Source organism: Diadema antillarum, unplaced genomic scaffold (genome assembly GCF_040938485.1).
Source record: "Diadema antillarum isolate AM-2024a unplaced genomic scaffold, OU_Dant_1.0 seq00000348_RagTag, whole genome shotgun sequence".
Lineage (NCBI taxonomy): Eukaryota > Metazoa > Echinodermata > Echinoidea > Diadematoida > Diadematidae > Diadema > Diadema antillarum.
In genome coordinates, this window is record NW_027271358.1 from 2,105,502 (window position 1) to 2,124,361 (window position 18,860).

The 18,860-nt window shown below is 40.4% G+C and overlaps 1 protein-coding gene across 1 annotated transcript in view; it reads left to right on the forward strand.

Moving 5' to 3' along the window:
* The window catches only part of LOC139731025 (low-density lipoprotein receptor-related protein 6-like), a 105,571-nt gene that overhangs the window by 24,233 nt on the left and 62,478 nt on the right, over positions 1–18,860 (forward strand). Inside the window, exon 2 of the mRNA XM_071641908.1 lies at positions 16,174–16,576. Within this exon, the coding sequence (XP_071498009.1) occupies positions 16,174–16,576 (403 nt within the window). The remainder of the gene's footprint in view (positions 1–16,173; positions 16,577–18,860) is intronic.

The window sequence follows — 18,860 nt, forward strand, 5'->3', positions numbered from 1 at the left end:
CAGAGTACCCAGGTCTGTGGTATCAATAATTTACATTGTACCGTATACACTGTAACAGTGTTCATCTACGTACAGTTGTATAAACATGTACTTTGCAGGGCTGACACTTTTTGTGAGACGATGAATGATTTTTATATCTTTCTCATGGAATTACTGGTAAACATCAATATAATACAACTACAATATTACATTGCCACTACTGTATGTATACAGCGCTGCTGTTGAACAGTAAGTCGCAACAGGGCTGTACCACTCACGGTCAAAACACCGGTCTACTCAGTACAATGGCATGTATTTTTTGATTAATCCCATTATCTTTGTTACCTCAGACCTACATACATCAAATCTTGATCATTTTAGCTACATATTGGTGTTATCGATATTGACTGATACAACCAACCAAAATGAGGATTTATTGTGTCATCTGAGCACTGTAGGTCACCTTTCTCTTTAGTAAAGGCTGAAATGACCCGAAAGGGTTGTCGCTGCATTTCAAACAGTTACGCTGTCAGCTGTGCGGTGGTACACTCAAGTAGCAGGCACCATTGATCTCTACAGAGATCACTGACATGTGCACGGAAGCAATCGCGGCACAGCTACGGAGCACTTTCAGTCATGCATGCACACAACCTTGCATCATTCAAAGCTGGTATTTTGGATTGTGCGGTGATAGTTAGGCTTTGCAGTTAGAAATTTTAGATTTTGCTCTGTGGACATAGTGCGACGGCTCGTTATGGATTGATCTATCTTACTTTAGTCAAAGTAGCGAGTACAGTGTTGTACATCGTACCTCAGTACATTCATTCCTCACTGTGTACAGTAGGTTAGATACATGATGCAGCATCAGTGAACGGCAGCTCTGAAATACTGTATTCTACATTAATGTGTTACATTCATGTGTTACATTCATGTGTTACACATGGTTATTTTAATAATAATATGATTGGACTGTCCTGAATGCAATGTTTGAACAGTGTGTTATGAGTGAGGTAGGGTACAATGTAGGCCTACATAAACAGTATGTCTGGAACATCATACCATACATGTGTACTGTGTCTGTTGTTAATCATTTATATGTCATCACACTGACATTGTGAAATTCCCATCAGTTCTGCCCTCACTTCTTCCATTCAAATAATTAAAGTTACTAACATCTGGATTTCTCCTCTGGGAGATGTCATCTCCTCTGGAGAGGAGATAGCCTGGCATGATTTATGTGATCATACAAGTACACAATACTACATACAAAATGTCTCCTAAAAGTTCTTAGAGCCAAACAGCATAATTTGATTGATGGGTTTGTATTTGAATTACGTGCAGTGGGGAGGACATTTTCATCATATCAAAATGATGTAAATGAGACTCTTTCTAGGTACAAGTGATTCATTCTTTATCTGTTGTCCAAGAAAAAAGGCATGTATACACTGAATCGTGTTGTACATAAATTTATGTACATGTGCCACCCATAGTTTGTATAAATTTATCACATCTATCTATTCCATATTTAAAATAACCTTTTGGGGATAATGTAGAACAGATGATGGTCACAGATCAGTAATGATCCCTGTCATCACTGTTTGTAAGATTCTGTCCAGGCCTTGAGTAAAGTCCACACTATCTTCAGGTCTCACACACCAAAAACATGATCTACATTGTACTTTTAGCTTTAGTAATATGAAAGCATGTTATAAATACAATAGTGTAATGAGATAGAGAAACAATTTGATGAAAAACAAATTTGTACAGTCATGACTTGGTGATACTCATTCAATTTTGTAATCATTGAGAATGTAAAGTAGTATGCTGTATGTCAAAATTTAAACTTCATTTGTATTTCAACGATTTCTAAAAGACATTTTCTTTTTCTTTTCGGGAGCATAGTCTAAAGTGTAGAGGATAGTGTCCCAGTGCACTGCTATAACTATAGTCAGTAATTTGAATCAATATAAAACCATTTAGGATATGTAAACATACACTGTACCCTTCTTTTTCTCTGTAATAATTGCATGTACAGCTGTAAATCACCATGCATGTACATTTGTATATGTTTCCTGATAAAAGACAGAATTCTGATTTACGAACTGGAAGGTCCCTTTAATTGATTGAGTGCATAGCTTTCAAATTTCTGGGAAGAATGGGAAGTCCATTTGCTGTGCCTCATTAGGCGGGAGTAATTGAAACACATACTTCAGCTGTACATTGGGCACCCCATGGACATCACATCATGTTCAATTACAGTGAGGAGAAGGAAAAGTGCATCCCATCAAATACGGACATTGTAAATGAGTTGTGATCACCTTTCTCTACATCACTCTTCTCTTTCTCCTTCTCTCTCTCCCTCCCTCTCTCTCTCTCTCTCTCTATCTCTATCTCTGTGTGGGAGATATTCTAGTTTTATTATTTTTTAATGAATTTAATCTTTCATGATCACAATGTACAATTTCATTTGCATGTACAGCACTTTGCATCAGTGCAAATTTCATTGGTGAGTATGTTTGTAAAGAGACACCAGGACAGAGAAGGAAAGAGAAGATATATATTTTTTTAGCTCACCTGAGCCAAAGGCTCAAGTGAGCTATTGCGATCGCCCTTCGTCCGGCGTCCGTCGTGCTTCGTGCGTCGTGCGTCGTGCGTCGTCCGTCGTCCGTCGTCCGTCGTCCGTCGTCCGTCGTGCGTCGTCCGTCGTGCGTCGTCCGTCGTGCGTCGTGCGTAAACTTTTTACATTTTCATCTTCTTCTTGAAAACCCCAAGACTGATTTTCATCAAACTTGGCAGGTAGCATCCCTAGGGGGTTAGGAACTCAATTTGTTAAAATGGGCACCATGCCCCACCCAGGGGGCCCCCAGGGGGGCCCAAACCCCCCAAAATTAAGGAATCTGTAAAAATCTTCTTCTCTAGAACCAGAAGTGATAGAGCTAAGTTAATACTATGAGTTAGTACATTGATGACTGTAGTTTCAAGTTTGTTCATGGCAGAATCAGGGGTGCCCCCCTTGGGACCCAGGGGAGGGGGGGGGGGGGTGGGGAAGGGTTCTAATGGGGCCTAAATTGTACATTTTCATCTTCTTCTTGAGAACTCCATGACCCATTTTCACCAAACTTGGCAGGTAGCATCCCTAGGGGGTTAGGAACTCAATTTGTTAAAATGGGCACCATGACCCACCCAGGGGGCCCCCAGGGGGCCCAACCCCCCCCCAAAATTAAGGAATCCGCAAAAATCTTCTTCTCTAGAACCAGAAGTGATAGAGCTAGGTTAATACTATGAGTTAGCACATTGATGACTGTAGTTTCAAGTTTGTTCATGGCAGAATCAGGGGTGCCCCCCTTGGGACCCGGGGGGGGGGGGGGGGGGGGGGGGGTGAGGAGGGGTCCTAATGGGGCCTAAATTGTACATTTTTATCTTCTTCTTGAGAACCCCATGACCCATTTTCACCAAACTTGGCAGGTAGCATCCCTAGGGGGTTAGGATCTCAATTTGTTAAAATGGGCACCATGCCCCGCCCAGGGGGCCCCCAGGGGGCCCAAACCCCCCAAATGAAGGAATCTTTAAAAATCTTCTCTAGAATCAGAAGTTATAGAGCTGAGATAATACTATTAGTCCGGGAGCCAGCGGGGGTCAGCCTAGCTGAAAAGGTTACCAATTTTTATGTATATAGCAATTTAGTACATATGCCCCTAAGTATGGAAAAGCACGTCTGGCTGGTCATCGGTGGTGGGTGTGGCCAGGAGGGCCAAAAAAAGGACCCCTCAAAATTAGGCTAGCCTAGCTGGAAAAGTAACCCCATGAAAACAACTGGAACTTGTTCGTTACACTTACAGGATAAATGAATGACCATTGCCAGACGTTTTAAGTGGTGGGGGGTAGCCGCCAGACGCTCTTAAAGGCCCAACTCCAGCTAGGCTAGCCTAGCTGAAAAAGTAACCTCATGAAACCCACTGGAACCTGTTCGTTACACTTACAGGATAAATGAATGACCATTGCCAGACGTTTTAAGTGGTGGGGGGTAGCCGCCAGACGCCCTTAAAGACCCATATTTTTCCAGCTAGGCTAGCCTAGCTGAAAAAGTAACCTCATGAAACCCACTGGAACTTGTTCGTTACACTTACAGGTATAATGAATGACCATTGCCAGACGTTTTAAGTGGTGGGGGGTAGCCGCCAGACGCCCTTAAAGACCCAAATTTTTCCAGCTAGGCTAGCCTAGCTGAAAAAGTAACCTCATGAAACCCACTGGAACTTGTTCGTTACACTTACAGGATAAATGAATGACCATTGCCAGACGTTTTAAGTGGTGGGGGGTAGCCGCCAGACGCCCTTAAAGACCCAACTTTTTCCAGCTAGGCTAGCCTAGCTGAAAAAGTAACCTCATGAAACCCACTGGAACTTGTTCGTTACACTTACAGGATAAATGAATGACCATTCCCAGACGTTTTAAGTGGTGGTAGGGGGGGGGGGGTAGCCACCAGACGCCCTTAAAGACCCAACTTTTTCCAGCTAGGCTAGCCTAGCTGAAAATATAACCTAATCAGGGGCGGATCCAGGGAGGACCGCAACCGGCGCACGCCCCCCACCCTTTATTTTTTGTTGAAACAAAAGAAATAAACAGAAAAAAATGGCGGAGGGGTGCGTGCGCCCCCCCCCCATTTAATTTTGTAAACGCGCCCCCTCTTTACGAAAAACCTGGATCCGCCCCTGCTAATGAAACCCACTGGAACTTGTTATTTACACTTACAAGATATATGCATGGCCGTTGCCAGACGTTTTAAGAAGTGGGGGGGGGGGGGGGTAGCCGCCAGATGCCCTCAAAGACCCAATTTTGCCAGCTACACTATAGCCCTGGCTGGAATAGTAACCTCCTGAAACCCACTGGAACTTGTTCTATGTTTGTATCTCACCTGATAAACACTGTCGACATAGTATTCTGGTGTTCTTTCAATAACTTTCCACACTTTTGAGCTATATGACCACCAAATTCACTCCTCAGATCATCTAATGATTGCTGTCAAGTGTTTATATTGGTGAAGTCCGACTGTACGCCAACAGTCAAAAAGTCAATGAACTATACCATTTGAAAATCTCTGTAATCACAAAGTCGATACGTGGACGAGACATTACTTCGCTTTTGCCTTGTTAGATGGTGAATATTTGTAAGCTTCCGTTTCTAATTCATACAGCACCAGCATATACATGTCTGAGAATAGCGGTAAAGAAGATCAGAGTCTTTGGCAACAAGTGCAAAATTAAATTCTGTGCCTTATTTTGCTAAAGAAACGTGGTAGGAGGACAACGACCTGTTAGGCAATATGGCGGACCAATAGCTCTATATTAGTAGTGTTATAGAATAAATGATAATGATGTAGTTCTGAAGCATACTTTTCATTAGATACTTTTGCAATGACTCTTTTAATCGAACTAAGTATATATTATCCATGACTTGCTCCTGAATTACGGCAGAACGATTCGGTGAGGAAAGTTTTCTGTCATGTCATTACGGAAGAAGTGAACGTGTCAATATTTTGCTATTTGTTCCATAATCATTTCTGAAGTGGTTAAATGTATTTTCCTATTTAAACATTTTTTTCTTTTATATAATACCTATGTTGCATCCAAATGCCTATTCGTTGAAAAAATGCGGGCCATGTATTCAAAGGTCAAAGATCATTGGTTAATGGAAGTAGGGCATACATTGTACAACATTTCACTAAGTTGTTGTTGTTGTTGTTGTTTGTTTGTTTGTTTGTTTGTTTTTTGGGGGGGATGATTCAAAGTGTCCTAACACCTTGTATAATACATGTATTTAGTTTTGTAGTCACGACTCTTGCTATGTATGATGCCAAACTCTTCCCGCTCGTAAATGCAGCCGTTTCAGGGAAATAATTATGATAATGATTTGGTAATGCTGAAGTGGTTCGTAACATTCCATTGATATTATGTATAGAACAGAAAGTGAATTTGACAATGGTATATGATATCCGCAATTTACTCTTTGACAGGTTCTATCATCCGATTAATACTGTATAGATTGAATATACAGTAGTCCCCTCCACAGGTTAAGTTAGATAAGCTGCATTCACTTTGCACGCGACCATGGCGTTATAGCCAAAGATGATTGAATTCTGTAAATCTCTGTGTGCCTGCACAGGATTGGAAAACGAAACAACTTTCTGTGTATAGAACAACGAAACAGAAACTGGTGCATGCATTATTCTCAGTCACTTTGTTATGCATAATGATGGTTTGCTCATTGCAGTTCCGGAATCTCAGCTCGAGGGACTCGAATTGATCCCAGATCAGTCGGCATGCGTGTATCACCCAAAACAATATCTGAACACAATATAACTGCAGTTCTCCATAGTCTTTATTGGTTGCCGATACGGGCTGGTATCGAATTTGATTTTCATATTATTTACAGTACCTTGTATTTAAATGTTTTCATCGAAATGCCCGTATACGGTATGCGTATCTCAGTGAACTCTTTAAACCCTAGTTGTAATCTACGTGCCAAGAATCTCATGTTTTCAATAAGCGTGAACTCCAAGACATGTCGTGATAAGGACTTTAAGACAATTGGCATCGTCATTATAAAACGAATTCCCCTTTTACAAGACACGTTTTAGATTTTAGATAGAAATACGGATTCGTTTGAATGCATACAAACAGCTTCTTAAATCCTCTTACATTTTGTTTTTAAGATATGGTGTATATTTTAGAAGTGTAAGAAGCATGCTCTTGTTTTAGAGGCTTTGAGTACTGGTAAGAAGCATATGTTATTCTTATAGATTATGTGAATAAGTACGCATTCAAGAACGTTTTGAATAAAACGTATCCAGACAACTGCATATCATATTTTCACATCTCTCTTCATGCAGATGTATACTCTTGCCGAGAAGGTTAACTATTTGATAGATATAGTGCTCACCTTATTGAAAAGGTAGTTGGGTACATTTTTGGTTTCAGTATATTATTCAAACACAACTAAGTTAACTTTTACATTAACATTTACACAACTCACAAATTCCACACGCACACACATTTCATGATTCACAAGATCCAAGTTACACTAATCCTATTTACTTTGCAGAGTGCAACAACAACATAAGTTATATACTGAGCAAATAGGCTTACATCAGTTCGCACTATTCAAGGTTTAGAGTAGTTAAGGAACTAAATCGTACCCGATTTTGTGATGCTAAGTTACACCCTGAGATGATGGGCAATATTGCCCCTATAAAGGAGCAGGCAGTGACACTGACTTGCTCCTTTAAAGGAGCAATTATGCAGCAGTCATGGAGCAAATAGGCACCACATAGGTGCAACATCATACCAATAAGGCACAAGATTGCACCCTCCAGAGAGGCTACATTCTTGCATCCTTCGGGCATAAAGTTGCACCTAAAGGTACGAGGTTGAGCCTTTTTCAAGGGGGCAAAGTTGCTCCCGAGGGTGTAACTTTCACCATTTCTTGCGGGTACAAAGCAGCACCCAAAGTTCCAAGATTGCACCCTCAAAACAAGGCACATTCTTGGAACTTTGGGTGTTCTTTGCACCCTCACGAAAGGACGTAAAGTTGCACCAAGATGTAAAGGCTACACGGGGTGCAAAGGTACGCCGAAAGGTAAAGGGTGCAAGATCGCACCCTCAAGAAAGGTGCAACTTAGCACCACTTATTGTGGGTGGAAAGATGCACCCTCAAGAAGAGGTGCAATCTAGCACCACTTAGTGTGGGTGGAAAGATGTACCCAAGGGAACATTTTCTCACCCTCAATAAAGGGTTCAACTTTGCACCCTCTCTGCAGTATTATTTTATACACACGTGAAGTCCTTGTTCCTGTGAGCTACGTTAAATATGAGCGTGACCCAGTATTAGACACGTGTCAAGCCTTTGCAGACACAGATTTTTTTTCTTCATATTGTTTAAAGGTAATTAAAAACAAATTTAAATATATATTTAATTTAGTTAAGAGGAGCAAATGTGGAGATCATGACCTGTGATACATGTTACGGGAAGTCTATATTTTTATGTGTACTCGGTTTTTTTTTCAACTACAACTTTACCTATGAGCTAATTGGATAAAGAAGCTGAGCATTCCTTTTTTTTTTATCAGTTAATGTCAGTGCTTGAGTATTATTCTTGAAAAGTTGGCATCTAAATGTCCTCCAAACCAAGTACTTACTGTATAAAATTATATTCCTGTGAGTTACGTTTCTTATGAGCATGACAGATCTGTAGACACGTGTCATAGTGGTTACAAACACTAAGTTTCCTTTGCTTTCATCGTTATCAAGAAGCGATTTTGAACAATTTCAGATGTTCTGGGTTTTTTTTTTTTCAATTTCGTTACGAGAGGGCAATAATGATTTCACGTAAAACATGTTAATGAAAGTTGATAGTTTGGTTATTTTATCATTACTCATCTTCGTCTTCTCAACAAGAAGATGATACACATGAGCTCATTTGCTAAAGGAGTTGAAGGATGTTTAATTGCTGGTAGCCACGTAGGGGCTTTTGTCATAACATTTTGCATCTTAATCCCTCGAAACTAAGTACATGCAGTATTAGTTTATAGATAACATAATATTTTTGTTGTTGCTGTGAGCTTATTCATATGAATTTTAGACATGTTTCTCATATGTTTCTTTCATATGCTTTACTGAAGAACAGCAAATGTTGAGTTTATTGGCAAGAGAGGTTGATCATTACTTTACATTTAAGTTCATTGAAGTGCAGGAGCATAAACTTGTCTTGAAATATTAGCATCAAAAACCCTCCAAACCAAAAACGTGCAATACTAGACACGACAGGAATTCCTTGTTGTTGTGAGTTATGTTTCTTAAAAAACCCTGAATTTGTCTGCTTTTGTATTGTACTATGTTCAAAAACACTCTTGAACAATTTTCATATTTCGTTTCTTTCTTAAGAGAAGAAAACGGTGAGGTCATGTGAAGCATGTTCCTATAAGTTTTATTTCGTTAGTAATTTTTCTTTACCCATCTCCTCAACCGTGTAAGGTGATACGGTACCTAAAAAGTCATAGGCCAAAGGTGTTGAGCTTTACTTCCCCTTTTTAAAGTAAATTTAAGAGCTGGGGCATTATTTTTAAAAAGTTGGCATTTTAAGCTATGTACACCGAGGATGAGTCTTACTGATTGTATTTTTTATGAGCTTGATGGAGTATTAGACAATTGTATAAAGTGTTTGCAAAAACTGTTAATGTATTCCCTTTTGCTAATGTCCAAAGAGTTCATTTGCCAAGTTTTGATTGTCTTTTGTTTTAATCATCAGGGGTTTGTTTTATCATGGTCATAGAGGAAAGAAACTTAATTATTTAAAAAAAGCCTTCATATAAGAAGAGATACTGTAGGACACAATTTCATCAAAAGTTGTGATTTTCAACATTTCCAAAATGCAATTGATGAATATTTCTTCCCAGGGCATAGAAAGAAAGTAGTTTTTGGTCTTGCTTTTTTTTTTCTTTTTTTTTTTTGTTCACGTCAGTATGTTATAATACCCGCGGGTTTACGCCCATCCCACCAATTTCCATCCGGATACTGTACCCGGCCCTATTTTTTTGTTTTTTGTTTTTTATTTTTGTTTTACACTGCAAAGAATATGAGAACACTGATGTTTGAGAATTATCCCGACATGTTTGATTGGGCAATTCTTTTTTGATGTCTATTATTCTTTCCAAATAAGTTTTTTAGTTATCACTGAGGACAAATACAGATACCCTATTTCTTCTACCAAAACCACAGCACTGTATATTCTCATATTTCTACAGTATTTCGTCTCAACACTTGCCCTATTGATATTTCAAAGCATGTTTCCCTGTGCGCTCAAGAAACTCCCCCATTAAAGGAGACCTCAGGGTGATACTCAGATTTTTACATTTGTACAACTATGAATTAGTTATACTGAGGACAGAGTTTCAGAATTTGTGATAATTGGGATGAAGAATAAGAATATTTTCAAAAAAATTGAACAAATTGCAATGAACAAGGATGATGGCATGGGAGAGTCACCATAAGAATGCATGAGTTGGGGCTCAAGGAAGCAGAACAAAAGAATAAGGCATGCATAGATTATAGACAGGTGAACTCGCAAGCAAGCGGTATTGTTATGGAATTACACTGCTATCATTTCTGAAATATGTGAACCTTATAGCTGGTAAAATTGGATCTTTGAGAGCGTCTGGGGGCTACGCCCCACCACTTAAAGCGTCTGGCAACGGTCATGCATTTATTCTGTAAGTGTAAGAACAAGTTCCAGTGGGTTTCATGGGGTTACTTTCCTAATTTTCAGCTAGGCTAGCCTAGCTGGTAAGAGTTTGGTCTTTGGGGCGTCTGGCGCCTATTGTCTGCCAACAATCATTCAATTATCCTTTGAGTGTATCACAAGAACAAGTTCCAGTGGGTTTCAGGAGGTTATTTTTCCAGCTATATACAGGCTAGTCTAGCTGGAAAAAGTTTGGTCTTTAAGGGCGTCTGGCGGCTACCCCCCCCCCCCCCACCACTTAAAACGTCTGGCAATGGTCATTCATTTATCCCGAGTGTAACGAACAAGTTCCAGTGGGTTTCATTAGGTTACTTGTCTTTTTCAGCTAGGCTAGCCTAGCTGGAAAAAGTTGGGTCTTCAAGGGCGTCTGGCGGCTACCCTCCACCACTTAAAACGTCTGGCAATGGTCATTCATTTATCCTGTAAGTGTAACGAACAAGTTCCAGTGGGTTTCATGAGGTTACTTTTTCAGCTAGGCTAGCCTAGCTGGAAAAAATTGGGTCTTTAAGGGCGTCTGGCGGCTACCCCCCACCACTTAAAACGTCTGGCAATGGTCATTCATTTATCCTGTAAGTGTAACGAACAAGTTCCAGTGGGTTTCGTGAGGTTACTTTTTTAGCTAGGCTAGCCTAGCTGGAAAAATTTGGGTCTTTAAGGGCGTCTGGCGGCTACCCCCCACCACTTAAAACGTCTGGCAATGGTCATTCATTTATCCTGTAAATGTAACGAACAAGTTCCAGTGGTTTTCATGAGGTTACTTTTTCAGCTAGGCTAGCCTAGCTGGAGTTGGGCCTTTAAGAGCGTCTGGCGGCTACCCCCCACCACTTAAAACGTCTGGCAATGGTCATTCATTTATCCTGTAAGTGTAACGAACAAGTTCCAGTTGTTTTCAAAGGGTTACTTTTCCAGCTAGGCTAGCCTAATTTTGGGGGGTCCTTTTTGTGGCCCTCCTGGCCACACCCACCACCGATGACCAGCCAGACGTGCATTTCCATACTCAGGGGCGTATGTACTAAATTGCTATACACATAAAAATTGGTAACCTTTTCAGCTAGGCTGACCCCCGCTGGCTCCCGGACTATATGAGTGAGTACATTAATGACTGTAGTTTCAAGTTTGTTCATAGGAGATCCAGGGGTGCCCCTCTTGGGGGTAGGGGGGGGGGGTGGTTGGAAGGGTCCAAATGGGGGCCTGAATTGTACATTTTCATCTTCTTCCTGAAAACCTCATGATGGATTTTTGTGAAACTTGGCAGGTAGCATCCCTAGGTGATCAGGATCTCAATTTATCAAACTGGGCACCATGCCCCACCCAGAGGGCCCCAGGGGGCCCCAATTCCCCCAAATTAAGGAATCTTGAAAAAAATTGGGCCCTTATTGTACATTTTCATCTTCCACTTGAGAATGCCTCGTCAAAGTTTGGTGGAGCTGTGAATAATTTAGATTAGTGACTGCGTGAAAGGTGAACTTGCGATACTCAGGTGAGCGCTAGACCCGCGGGTCTCTTGTTTATTCACACAATTTTTCGTCTCTTACCTTCTAGTATTTGGTCAGCTCAGGCCCCTCAAAAGTGCTGTATCAAGGCCTGTTTACACTGGACACACACACACACAAATATATTTCTACATTTGTAAATTTAAGAGACCCTGTCATGAAGGTTTGCCGTACTGTATAAAACTTTTCCTTTTTTGGTATTTTTTGTTTTAAGTAGTGTGGATAATTGTATGTGACGTATCATAATATTCTATGGTAGAGTATCCAGCATCCCCCAACACGTGAAGGATGTACAATGTAAACAAATGTTTACCATTCCCTTGTGATTCCAGAGGACAAGATGAGGAGAGTCACATGACCCAAGAGTGGTATTCTCACCGTTGAGCAGTATTTGCAGTAACATTCACCCTGATATGGTGTATGTCTTTCATCATATATTTTTGTGATTTGTTTGACTGTTTTCTGATCTTTGATGCAGTTAGGGACTTACCAACAAATAGTCATGTAGGACATTTACTCTTCAGCTGATTATCTACCTCTTATCAGTCATCACTGTGGTACACATACATGTACAGGCATTTGTTTGAGAAGTGAGTTTAATATACAGGAATTTTGGCATAAACTTACATTCCACAGTCCCAAAGATTGAGTCTTCTTTCTCAGAAATGCAAATTTGTTTCTAAGAAAGCCCACAACAAAGCAGATACTGGGGCAATGAAAAGACATTGTGAGTCGTTAAACATACATCTGCTCCTCTCTTGATGTGAAGTTATCTACATGTTGACACAGTGATATTAGGCACTTTTTTGATTTGCACGTTGACTCCGGCGTCACCGTGCTATGACATATTTTTTACGTACTGCGCATGCATCAGTGTCGACCCCTTGTTCACCACCCAATTTTCGAACGTGTTAGCCCTAGTTATCACCGTCCACCCAAATTCACTCGCACTGCACTCACGCTGCTTTGTCTATGACGTCATACTCCTCTCGCGATGGACGATACCGCGCAAAAGATGATGATGACTCTCAGCAAATCAGTGCTCAGTTCACCTGTTTTCCTATTTTTTTTTTGAGAGAATATTAATAATTTAATTGCATGAAAGTTTATGATCTTGATATATCACAGCAGCACCTCTGACATACAAACTACAGCCTCTGGTGCCTACTAGTTTATTTGCCCGCTTTCACTGTCCTGCAAATTGCAACTTCATACCGTAGTCCCGCACATGCATGTACATGTAATGATGTATGCAATCATGTCCCAGTGTCCCGGTGCTTGGCCTGGTGCAGTGCATTGCACTTTGCAGCCTTACCATGCATCATGTTTTAAAATCCACATAATTCATCCCAGGATACTTATTCGACATCTAGTCAAAGACAGAGTCAATATTAAAAGTAAAAAACACAAGTCAGAAATTGCACATACATGTATGCACGCAAGGCACAGGTAGCCTACTGCACATACACGTACCACAAGACGTGACGCCCAAAACTGAAAAGTTTTTCAGTAGCAGGGTGACAAGGGGATGTGATGCATTGACATACCCCTGCAGTCGGCGGCAAAATGTTCTCGTTCACCCAATCGAAAAGTCCCTATTACCATACTTGTGCATGACATAAATCATATCTTGAATCTTCAATAATCTGCAGGAATGACCCACAAGACACCAAGAAAGAAATGCATGCTGTGTATTGTTCTTCTGTATGTTAAGAAACTTTTACAAGCATGACAGTACTTAAAAGCAAGTGGTACTTTCTCCCTTGGCACCAATTAAAAGGGGATACAATGTTTGACCCAAGGTACCTGACACGAGTTCCTCTCAATAGATACCAGTTGGTGTGGATACTCTGTGCTAAATACAGTCAGCCAGGGAGCCTCTAGCACTAATGAGGCAGTTTTGGTCTCTGGCCTGCCTTTAGTTCCAGCCTCTTATAGGACTTACAGAGGCTATTCATTGTACCCTCTCCACTAATCACAGGCCTATTATTTTGGAGGTAGGGGATATCAGGTGACAGTATCAATAGAACTTCCACCAAGAGGGGGAACAAAAGCAAGTAAAGAGCCCAGTGTGTGTACTGTGCCACTGGGCCCATGGAAAACTTCTCCTTTTGTGTGGAGACAGTTGAGGTGGGGTATGATGTAAGATGTAGTGAAATTCTTGGGAAATCTTGCTTAGCAGGATTTTGAGTTTCTTATTGAATATTCTCAGCTCTCAAGATTTTGCATGTTTGTAGAGGTGACTTTATGAATAGGTAGTAATAACACTCTTTTCCTTGAAAGGAAGACATGCCGAAGAATTTCTAATACTTGGAAGACAGACCTTACTTGAAGTCAGAGGGTGGTGGTAAATGCACATGAAATTGTTTTTTGTGTGTTTTTCTCATATACAGGGGTTGTGTTTGTCACTGTTTTGTGCACATTCATGTCGAGAACTTCTTGTTCTTGCATTGCTTTGAAAAATGAGGGCTGCTCATTATCTATTGCATCATGATGCCCAAGTGTGCATTGCGAATGTCCTTGCCCCATATTCCGTAATCTTTATACCCCCGCCAAACGAAGTTTGAAGGGGGTATATAGGAATCAGCGGACGGTCGGGCGGTCGGGCGGTCGGTCGGTCGGTCGGGCGGTCGGTCGGGCGGTCGGTCCGTTGCAAATCTTGCGTCGCGAACTACTTCCTCAGTTTTCAACCGATTCCCATAAAACTTGGCACAGATGTGTGCCTTGGGTTGTAGATGTGCAAGACGTATTTTTTGACTGTACCCAAAAGTACGTTGCCATGGTTACGGCATATTATGGGCAAAAGTGGGTACAAATCTTGCGTCGCGAACTACTTCCTCAGTTTTCAACTGATTCCCATAAAACTTGGCACAGATGTGTGCCTTGGGTTGTAGATGTGCAAGACGTATTTTTTGACAGTACCCAAAAGTACGTTGCCATGGTAACGGCATATTATGGGCAAAAATGGGTACAAATCTTGCGTCGCAAACTTCTCCCACAGTTTTTGATCAATTTTTATGAAATCAGGTACAGATGTTCATCTGAATATGTTAATGTGCAAGACACATATTTCCGCAGTGGCAAAAATTGCGTTGCCATGGTAACGGCATGTTATTGGTAAAATATGGGGCAAAATGCTTCATGGCAAAACTGCTTCATCAGTGTTCTTCCAATTCTCATGGAATTCATATTGAATGTTTGTCTTAGGATATAGGTCAGCATGACACATTTCTTGACAGTGACAAAAAAGTATGTTGCCATGGTAACAGCTCACATATTATGAGCCAAAATGATGGAAAATTTTGTGTTGCAAACTACTTCCTCAGTTTTTGCCCAATTTCCATGAAACTTGGTACAGATGTGTGCCTTTGGTTGTAGATGTGCAAGACGCATTTTTCGACAGTACCCGAAAGTACGTTGCCATGGTAACGGCATATTAATGGCACAAGATCAAGGAAAGATCTTGCGGATTTAACTATTTCCTCAGTTTTTTGACCAAAGCTTATGAAATGTTGTTTTGACCAAAGCTTATGAAATGTTGTTTGGCGGGGGTATAACCAGTCGCTGTAGCGACATTTCTAGTTTCAAGTTGGTATCAAAGTGTGAAAGGTAAATATTATTTTCCGGTTGTGTATGATCACATACACGTGGTAGGTGTAAATATTAAGGTAAAGTGATCTACAATCTGTAGTAATGTGACTGCCTTGCAAACCTTCCATTAATACGCACACTATTCTGCCATCATATGTTATACATTTGCATCAAATTATTGCTCAGCTGAACAGATGATGGAGTTACTATCCTTGGAATTGCAGAATACTGTAAAAGTGGTTTCTTTCGCGTACAGAAACTTTCGCGGTTTCCATTGGTGCCGACTTTTCCGCGTGTGTTTAAATTCGCGGTCGGTAATGATAGCGTTGTAACAAGCCACAAGTTCAAAACATTTTCGCGTGATGTTAAATTCGCGGTTAAACCTCAAAGCGCGAAAAGCGCGAAAATAAAACCACCGTGAAAGAAACCACTTATACAGTACTGTAAAAGTGGTTTCTTTCGCGTACAGAAACTTTCACGGTTTCCATCGGTGCGGACTTTTTCGTGTGTGTTTAAATTCGCGGTCAGTGATGATAGCGTTGTACAAGCGACGAGTTCAAAACGTTTTCGCGTGATGTTAAATTCGCGGTTCAACCTCAAAGCGCGAAAAGCGCGAAAATAAAACCACCGCGAAAGAAACCACTTTTACAGTACCTTGGTACTGGTAGGGACCAAGTGGGTCATGTTCACAGACACCTGTGATGTCGAACAATGTCTTATTGTTGGCTTTTAGTGTTATAGTTGATATTTAATTGACATTACGGAAAGTTTATAGCAATGAAAACTTCATATCTTATGTTCTTAATCTCCTTTGCAGCAAACACACAGCTCCTATTTGCAAATCGGCGAGATGTGCGCCTCATCACAGACCCTGTCTTCAATGAAACGCACACAACATCAACAGTGGTTGTTGGAGGCCTGTTAGATGCTGCTGCAGTGGACTTCCTGTACCAGGAGAACATTGTGTTTTGGACTGACGTTAGCTTGGAGTCTATCAAGAGAACGTTTTTCAATGGCTCGGATATCGTGGAGGACATAATCACTATGGGCCTGGTTGCCCCAGATGGGCTCGCGTGTGACTGGGTGGGAAGAAAACTATATTGGACTGACTCAGACAGACATCGTATAGAAGTCAGTGAGATCGATGGTCGATCAAGAACAGTTTTATTTTGGAAAAATTTGCACTTGCCTCGAGCGATAGCATTAGATCCAGCAAATAGGTAAGTCTTGATGTGTACTTTTATGCAGCACAGTATGATTAGGCCAAAAAAAAAATTGGTTTGTTTGCCCTTCACGACCTACCGAAAATCACAGAAATTTCGGGTCGCGTTTTTTGTTTTGCTCTTTCAAGTTTATTTTATTCCACAAATTTCATCTACAAATTTGTGAACAGTATTAAACCCAAAATTATCCATTTTAAGCTAAAGAAAGAATGAAAAAAAGTCTAAAAATGTTTTTTTTTTCTTCATTTCAGCGACCTGTCGTAATTGTGTTCGGGCTGCGCGGGGCCGCAGGCTACGTTTTATAGCATGCATTGCATGCTAGCTACCTTTTTGGCTCACGTGCGTGCACGCATGCGCACGAAATCCAATCAATGCATGCATATGCGCTTAGATAGTGGTAAGCACTATTTGGGCACCCATCCCGCTTCATCATGAATATTCATCATCTACATGTATCCGTAATACTGTGGAAATACATGATTTTTGCATTTCCCGGCAGTGGTTTTACATTTCCTGGCAAAACTGAACATTTTTCCATCTCCCAGCGAGACGTTTTAACATTCCCCGTTGATGCAATTTTTCGAGATTTTTATATTTCCCGGCGATACGTTTTTACATTCTATGGCACGTATCCAGCGTTCTGCCATTTACTAGTACAGTACTTATCTTACTGCCTGATGAATATTCATGATGAAGCGGGACGGGTGCCCAAATTGTGCTTACCTTAGATAGTGCCCTAGCTAGCTAGCTACCGTACCGGCCGCGGCACAGCGCTCCAGCGCGACTGCCAAGATGGCTACTTTTGCAGCATCCGTTACCAGCTGTCATGGCACCATCCGTTACCAGCTGTCATGGCACCAAATTGTTTGGAGTTCAGTAGCCAGCATCTTACTGGAAGGTACTTTTTTTGGAGCTGTATTAAAAATTTAACAACGATGAATGTTATAAGTGTTTGTCAGTGAGTGTTTCTGCCTCGCATACCGGGCCCTGGCAAGACCTAAATTTGAATGAATCCCTTGGAGTTTTGAGTGCATTGACATGGAAAAAAGGTACCTTGTATTTAAAAAAAAACAACAAACAAACCCGACCTGCCGACCCTCTTGGATTTTGACAATTAAGGGCAAACAAACAATTTTTTTGGAGGGGCCTTATCGTACAGTGTAAAAACCTGATATTTTCTGAATATTGTTTTTAAAGTCCTCTGATGAAGCTAATTGCTATTACGCTGAGCTGAAGGCCATCATAACCAAAGCAGTGATTTGGTTGAAGAGTTAGGTATTATGTATTTTGTCTTTGATATACACGTTGTAGCATATATTTCATAACCAACTTTTGTTTTTCCCTATGTACATGTAGGTCATTGTATACTGCATCATGAATTTATCACAGATACGATCTGTCAATCAGAATTCCATACTAGGGCAATATTTTCACTCATTGAGGTTTAGGTGTGTATTCACATTTTTTGAGCAATAAGTCGTACTCTGTAAATGTTTGATCTGGAATTGACATACAAATGTAGGGCTTCTTATAGTGTGACCTGGGACTGAGAGTGGAGATTGATAATTCAAACTGATCAGTTTTTAAAGGAGAATGAAAACCAATCTATACAATATATATAACAGTATGTGGACTGAGTGAATGCAGAAATGTTGATACCATACATTGTACTCACAGAACATAAGAGAGGAGTATGAGGAAAGTTAGTCAATCCATTCAAAAATTTTGAATTTCAAATGTTTTGGTACCACCATTGCTAGATATTAGAAGACTACAACAATTCATGGTGTCACAGTTGGACAATATATAGAAAATATAAATCGAATTCTACAAATGATTATTTGTTATTAGATTAAATAAAAGGTACACATTTCATCCAATATATTGAATTCTGAAGGTAGTATTATTTCCCTGCCGTTTTAAAGACAAGTGCTCTTTCATTATGTTCGAAAAATGAAAAAAACTCTGGTATTTTTAATTCTCTTTATATTTTCTTTATATTGTCCAACTGTGACATCACAAATTGCCGTAGTGTTCTTATCCAGTGATGGCAGTGCCAGAACTCTAAAAATTCATAACTTTTAAAAAGGGATTGTTGGATTTTCCTCAAACTTCGCTAATTATTTGATATTCTGCTGGTATTTCTGCATGCAATCAATCCACTATACACTGTATATCATACATTTGGGTTCCTTTCTCCCTTATTAAAAGGTGACATGATAGAGTCAGCCACTTAACCAATTTTAAATTTTGGTATCAGCCTTTAGTTTTATTATCATGC